General features: G+C 54.4%; 1 protein-coding gene across 2 annotated transcripts in view; it reads left to right on the plus strand.

Annotated features, from left to right (window-relative positions):
• The window catches only part of GRIN2D (glutamate ionotropic receptor NMDA type subunit 2D), a 39,442-nt gene that overhangs the window by 6,762 nt on the left and 25,135 nt on the right, over positions 1–7,545 (plus strand). For both annotated transcript variants that reach the window (XM_032323854.1, XM_032323853.1), the window contains 4 exons: positions 1,458–2,077; positions 6,256–6,370; positions 6,699–6,910; positions 7,174–7,342. In XM_032323854.1, the coding sequence (XP_032179745.1) occupies positions 1,458–2,077; positions 6,256–6,370; positions 6,699–6,910; positions 7,174–7,342 (1,116 nt within the window). The remainder of the gene's footprint in view (positions 1–1,457; positions 2,078–6,255; positions 6,371–6,698; positions 6,911–7,173; positions 7,343–7,545) is intronic.

Genomic DNA, 7,545 nt, shown 5'->3' on the forward strand with positions numbered 1-7,545 from the left:
AATATAGTTGTGAAAAGGTGGAGAAAAGATAGGATCCCTGCTCTCTTTGGAGCTTGCATTCTAATGGGGAGACAGAAAGCAAATAAGAGATTGTGAAATCCGTCCTGGCAGAAGGGTAGGATGGCAGTCAGGGATGGCCTCCCTGAGGAGGTGGCAAATGATCTCGACCTGAGGAATGAGAAGTGGCAGGTCCGGCATGAAGGAGCTGAGGGAGAGCGTCCCCGCGAGAGGCAACAGCTAAGGGCCAAGCCCTTGAAGCTGGAAGGAACTTGATGTGTTTGAGGAAGAACAGAGAGGTGGGGGTGGTGGGAGATGAGGTCAGAGAGGCAGCAAGGGCCAGTCCATGCAGGGCCTGTGGGCCAAAGTGAGGGCTTTGGCTTTGACTCTAAGGTAGGAGTATTGGAAGGTTTTCAACGAAGAAGAGATGGGATCCAACTAATATTTTGGAAAAGATGACTCTGGCTGCTGACGGAGAATGGACTGGAAGATGCAAAAAATGTTAGCAGTGGTCACGAAGCTGTTGCAGTTCTCTAAGCAAGATAGCAGTCAACGAGGGTTGTGATGGAGCAGTAGCGAAGAATGGGGTTGTGGTTTTTTCCTTTTGTTTTTTAAGATTTTATTTATTTGTCAGAGAAAGAGAGACCACACAAGCAGGGGGAGCAGCAGGCAGAGGGAGACGCAGGCTTCCAGATAAGCAAGGAGCCTGGTGTGGGGCCCCCATCCCAGGACCCTGGGATCATGACCCAAGCCAAAGGCAATCGCTTAATCAACTGAGCCACCTAGGCATCCTGTGAATGGGGTTGTTTTGAACAGAGAGCTGAGAAGACTGGAAGATGGCCTGGATTAGGTGTGAGGGAAATGTAGTCTCTCTCAGTAGATGCTGGGGACTGTAGTTCCCTCCTTGGATGCTCCGTGTGTTCTAGGGTAATGTTCGCTGCTGTGACAGATAAACCCCCACGTCTCGATGGTTCCACCCAATGGAAGGTTGTTTCTCACGCATCTAAAATCCAAACAGGTGTTCCTGATTAGAGGTGGCTCTCTGCCAAAGAATGACTGAGGGGCTCATTCTCCTCCCTCTCATGGCTTTGTAATCCACATAGGACTTCAGAGTTCTCTCCTGGAGCCTCTGCATGTGTTCTCAGGGAAGAGAGTAAGGTGCACGGGGGGAGAGCTTTTCTGGATGAGTCTAGAACTCAGTCCCATGGCTAAACCTAACCCAGGTCTAGCTCTGTGCACCAGCAAGGAAAAGGGGAGGGGTTTGGTGAAGAGCTATGCAGTTGCCTTATTGAGACCTGTGACATACCCGTGGCCACTGGGAGCTAGGATGCCCTCATCAGTTGCTGGGAGATGAGGTCCATTTGAGAACTGGGAACTGAAGGCCCGCTCCTGGTTGTTGGGAGCTGGGGTTCCCCCCCCCCCCCCCCGGAAGCTTGACATCCTCCTCCTCCTCCCCGCAGGAGAAGGGCTCCACCTTCCTGCAGCTGGGCTCGTCCACAGAGCAGCAGCTCCAGGTCATCTTTGAGGTGCTGGAGGAGTACGACTGGACATCCTTTGTGGCGGTGACCACACGTGCCCCCGGCCACCGGGCCTTCCTGTCCTACATCGAGGTGCTGACTGATGGCAGCATGGTGGGCTGGGAGCACCGGGGGGCACTGACACTGGACCCGGGAGCAGGCGAGGCCGTGCTGGGTGCCCAACTCCGCAGCGTCAGCGCGCAGATCCGCCTCCTCTTCTGTGCCCGGGAGGAAGCCGAACCCGTGTTCCGGGCAGCGGAGGAGGCTGGCCTCACGGGGCCTGGCTACGTCTGGTTCATGGTGGGGCCCCAGCTGGCCGGAGGCGGAGGCTCAGGCGCCCCTGGAGAGCCCCCTCTTTTGCCAGGAGGAGCCCCACTGCCTGCCGGGCTGTTCGCCGTGCGCTCGGCTGGCTGGCGAGATGACCTGGCCCGGCGGGTGGCCGCTGGTGTGGCCGTCGTGGCCCGAGGTGCCCAGGCTCTGCTACGTGACTATGGCTTCCTGCCCGAGCTCGGCCACGACTGCCGTGCCCAGAACCGCACCCACCGAGGGGAGAGTCTGCATAGGTGAGTGGGGTTGGTGTGGGAGGGTGTGGGAAGGTTCCAGAGCCTGAATACTCACTGGCTGAGCAGCCTCAAATGGGTCACATCCCCTCTCAGAGCCTCAGTTTACTTTTCTGTAAAACAGATACAGTTCGCTCTCCTGCTTGGGGTTAAATCAGGTAATTTGGAAAAAGCACCCAAGACACAGTGAGTGTATTGCCATATTTCCTGATTTTAAGATGAATTTTTTTTTCCAGTTTCATGTCTTTGAAATCAAGATATACTTTACAGTTGATGGCTTATAGCACCTTTTTCTTCCCTTGTGGTACAAAAAACTAGAGATGTACCCTATAGTTGATGACATCTCGGGTATGATGATATTCCCTAGAGTACAAGCTGAATTCCAGCAACAAAATGACCAACAATCCATAGACCCAAAAGAGATAGAAGTTGTTCTTCCTCACTTAACAAACCGGAAATGAGGGGCCCCTGGCTGACTCAGTTGGTGGAGCGTGCAACTCTCCAACTCGGGGTTGTGAGTTTGTGTCCCATGGGGACACGGAGTATAGAGATCATTTTAAAAATATATATATATTATTTATTAGAGAGGGAGAAAGAGTACAAGGAGGGGGAGCGACAGAGGGAGAGGGAGAAGCAGACTCCCCGCTGAGCAGGACCCTGGGATCATGACCAGAACCCAAGGCAGAACGCTTAACCAACTGAGCCACCCAGAGCACCCCCTAAATCGCTTAAAAATAAAATCTTCAAAAAAAAAAAAAATTCCAGAAATGAGTGTTCCAGGTTATCAGGTGGCTCTGTTGCTCCATGTGATAGGTCAGGATCCGCCACCTTCTTGGTGCAGTCGAAGCAGGCTCAGCCGCACGTGTGAATTCTAGCTAGTGAGAAAGGGGAAAAGAGAAAAAGTGAGGAGCAAGCAATTTCCTTCCGGGCAAGCGACACAGTGGGGATGTCCTGGGGCGACCGGGGCTGCCTTATTGGTTGTTTACAGGCTCGTCACATGCAAATTATATAGACTTCGATTCTGATTGGCTAGCTGTGATTGCGGTGGAGGCGGAGGAGGTGCAATTGTCCTAAGGTCTTACTTGCATGGGGTCTGGACTAGAGGACGGAGGTGTGGACTCTAGCTGGACAGGTGTGTGCCTGGCTTACACACTGTTGTTTTATTTTTTTTTTTTAATATTTTATTTATTTATTTGACAGAGATCACAAGTAGGCAGAGAAGCAGGCAAAGAGAGAGGAGGAAGCAGGCTCCCCGCTGAGCAGAGAGCCCGATGGGGGGCTCGAGCCCAGGATCCTGGGATCATGACCTGAGCCGAAAGCAGAGGCTTTAACCCACTGAGCCACCCAGGCGCCCCAACACACTGTTGTTTTAGAATAGAACAGGGTTTGGTGCATCTTGGAAGGAGGTGGTGATGGGTGGAGAAGAAAGCCGGAGGGACGAGAATTGAGAACTGGTGACTTGGGGGACAGGATCCAGGGACAAGAGGGTGAGAAAAGCATCCCTCGTTCATAAATACTTACTGAGCACCCGCTAGGAACTAGGGATCATGCTGGGCTCTGGGAACACGAAGATGTATAAGACCATGGACTTCTCTTCAAAGAACACAGGGTCCTGTAGGGGTGGCAGACAGGGATGGGATAATGACAACACAGTGTGATGCTTGCTATCACAGAGGTGGCCCGGGCATTGTGGGAAAACCAGCGGGAATACTGTCTGCGCCAGGACATTTCGGGTTGCTGGAGGCAGAGTCTCATTCAAGTTTCCTAAGGGAAAAGGGGGTTTATTGGGAAGATAAACATGCACAGAAACCCAGACGCCAGGAATTGAGGCCAAGCCTGGGGACCAGCTACCCTTTCATCTCTTTCTGATTGTCTCCCTCATACTCTCTCCACCTCCACCCCTCTCTGTCTGACCTGCCACTCCCAGAGGCTGTCCAGTTCTTCTCTTACCACTCATGGTTTACCCAGAATTTCTGCTCTCTCTGCTGATACTCATAATTTCAACCTATCCTGTCCACCACCCATTCCCCCCCAGCACCCCAAATCTCACAGCCAATGTCTTCCCAAAAGACAGATTTCATCGGCCCCAATCAGCTTTCCAAACTAGGCTACTCTGTCACGGGTCAGCATATAGGGTCAGGGAGGTCCCCAAGAGGAGGAGACATCTAAGCAGACACCTAACGGATGAATGGCTCATTCATTCATTTATTGAATGAGTCCTTATCAGAGTCTGCTATGTGCCAAGCACTGCTTTGGGCACAAGGGTACATTGTGTTGAACAAAGTCCCTGTTCTGAGCCGACAATCTCACAGGGGAGACAAACGGTGAACAAACAGGATAAAGAAGAAATACCAGCAAGTGATGAAACAGGTAGAATGTGGTAAGAAATGCCCAGGGTGGGGTGCCTGGGTGGCTCAGTGGGTTAAAGCCTCTGCCGTTGGTCCAGGTCGTGGTCCCAGGGTCCTGGGATGGAGCCCCACATCAGGCTCTCTGCTCAGCAGGGAGCCTGCTTCCCCCTCTCTTTCTGCCTGCCTCTCTGCCTATTTGTGATTTCTGTCAAATAAATGAATAAAAATCTAAAAGAAAGAAAGAAAGAAAGAAAGAAAGAAAGAAAGAAAGAAATGCCCAGGGTGCAGGTCACCTGGGTGGTTCAGTGGGTTAAAGCCTCTGCCTTCAGCTAGGGTCATGATCCCAGGGTCCTGGGATCAAGCCCCACATTGGCTGTCTGCTTAGCAGGGAGCCTGCTTCCTCCTCAATCTCTCTCTGCCTACTTGTGATCTCTGTCTGTCAAATAAATAAATAAAATCTTTTAAGAAAAGAAAAAAATGCCTGCCCAGGGTGCTAGGTTAGGTGAGGCTGTCTGGAAAGGTCTTTCTAAGCAGATGAAATTTGGAGGTAAGAAAAAAGAAACGGGCAAAGAAAAAGAGCCAGCCGTTGGAAGATCTGAATGACGAGACTGGAGGGGGGACAGCAGGTGCAGGGATGCTCACTCGGGCTGGAACTGCCCATTTGGGAGCCTGAAACAAAGCCATTGTGGCTGGAGCTTAGCGAGTAAGGCGGGGATAGGGTCTGGAGAAACAAGTGAGGTCCATGTAGAGCCAAGCCCATACAGGGCATTTTGGCCACAGTAAGGGGGTTGGATGTGATTCTAAGAGCGGTTAAAATTTCAGGCAGGAGAAACAGCATTGCACAAAGGCCCAGCAGGGAGAAAAATTCAGGCATGTTGGTGGGACTGCAACAGCTCAGGGTGGATAAAGGGAAGAGAATTGGGGTTGAGGGTGATGAGGCTGGGGTTGGGGGCAGACATGGCCAGGCCACAAGGGCCTCGAATGCCAGGTTGAGAGGCTGGACTCTGTTCAAGAGCACTGAGGAGCCATGGTGGGTTATGAGCAGGAAAGGAGAGATGTCAGTTTCACATACATAAAGACCCCTGGGGTCGGGGTGGTAGAGTGTGGAGGTTGGGGGCTGGGCAGGAGGCTGGGGCAAGGGTCCAGGGGGTCTGTGGTAATGGAGAGGCGGGATGACATGGAGAGATCTTGGGGGCAGGAAGGTGGCACTTGGGGACTGAGTGTGGAGGCGAGCGAGGAAGTGAGGATGGCAGTTGAAGGTCCCATGCAGTGACTGGGGCGTAGGGACAAGCATTCACGGTACAAGTGCCATGCATTGTGAAGATCATCTGCAAGTCCAGAGGCCTCCTGGGGCTTCTCCCAGAGGAAGGGACACTTGAGCTGAATCTTGGAAGGCATCAGAATTAATCAGGGTGAGAAGGGACAGAAAAGCATTTTTCAGGCAGACAGCATAGCCCCTACAATGCTCAAGGGATAGGAAACCACTCGATATGTTTGGGGGGCAACTTTGCATTCAGAAAGGGCTTGGGGTGGAAGGAGTTTGAGGGGAGGCAGGGATCAGAGATGGGCCGGCACAGCCAGATGGGGCCAGAACACACAGAGTCTCTAAGAGGACCTCAAACTCGGGCTGAGGGTCTGCAACCCTGTTCAGTGGGTGCTGGGTATCAAGCAGAGACTCCTGAACAAAGAAGGGGGATGTTTGGGTGTTCAGAGTCTTGGGGGAGAAATTCCAGCTAAGGGCCAGGGCTGGTACAGAGAAGGGATTTTTCTCTGCCTTCAGCCCCTTAGGTCCAGTCCAGGTACCCACATGTCGCCTCCCTTCCTCCTGGGCAGGTATTTCATGAATATTACCTGGGATAACCGGGATTATTCCTTCAATGAGGATGGCTTCTTGGTGAACCCCTCTCTGGTGGTCATCTCCCTCACCAGAGATAGGACTTGGGAGGTGGTGAGTCCTCGCCCCAACCCCAGGCATGGGAGAGGCTTGGAGTCCCCGGCACTGATGGGGGGATGTGGGGACACAGACCCCTTGGTCCGGACCGAGAGGAGGACTCTGGCCTCTGAGGGAGGAAGGAGGCCGGACTTCTAGGTCCTGGCAGAAGTAAGTGGGAGCCCGGACCTGTGGGTTTGAAGGGGAAGAGGGAGATGGGGCCTAGATTCCCAGATCTAAGGGAGAAGAAGCTGGGGCCTGGGGTTCTGAGGAAGGAGGGCCCCGATGGCCAGGACATCCTGCAAAGTCGCCGCCCTGGAGCCTGAACCCCCTTCTCTTGGCCAAGGTGGGCAGTTGGGAGCAGCAGACTCTCCGCCTCAAGTACCCGCTGTGGTCCCGCTACGGCCGCTTCCTACAGCCGGTGGATGACACACAACACCTCACCGTGGCCACGCTGGAGGAGAGGCCTTTTGTCATTGTGGAGCCCGCCGACCCCATCAGTGGCACTTGCATCCGGGACTCTGTGCCTTGCAGGAGTCAGCTCAACCGCACCCACAGGTGACAGCCCGGGCTCCAGGGCTTGCAGCCCCGCAGTCCTGGCCCCCGCCCCCTCCTCCCTTGGAATTCAGAACCCACAGAGCCCTCTCGCTTGGTCATCCTGGGCAAGTCACGAAACTCCTTTGAGTCTCAGTTTCCCCAGAAAGCGCTAACCATAGTTTCAGCTGCTGTGTGTCTCTCCCGCCATACCCTCATCTCCTGGGAGAGTCTTAAGTGGGGCGGAGGGAATCCCCAGCATCCCCAAGCCTGCTCACTCCCCGCAGCCCTCCTCCGGACGCTCCCCGCCCGGAAAAGCGGTGCTGCAAGGGCTTCTGCATCGACATTCTGAAGCGGCTGGCGCAGACCATCGGCTTCAGCTACGACCTCTACCTGGTCACCAACGGCAAGCACGGAAAGAAGATCGACGGCGTCTGGAACGGAATGATCGGCGAGGTGGGGCGCCTGATGGGAGTGGGGGTGGGAAGGAGGCGAGCTGGGGGAGGGGGCCACCGCGCCGGAGCTCTGTGGCTGGAGGGGCGTGGCCAGAGGGAGCGATGCCCGGGCCTTGAGGAGCGGGGCCTCGGCTGGGGGCGGGGCCACAAGGCAAGAAACTGTGGGCGGGTGGGGCGGGGCTAGGAGGGTGGCCCTCTCAAACG

This window comes from Mustela erminea, chromosome 19 (assembly GCF_009829155.1).
Source record: "Mustela erminea isolate mMusErm1 chromosome 19, mMusErm1.Pri, whole genome shotgun sequence".
NCBI lineage: Eukaryota > Metazoa > Chordata > Mammalia > Carnivora > Mustelidae > Mustela > Mustela erminea.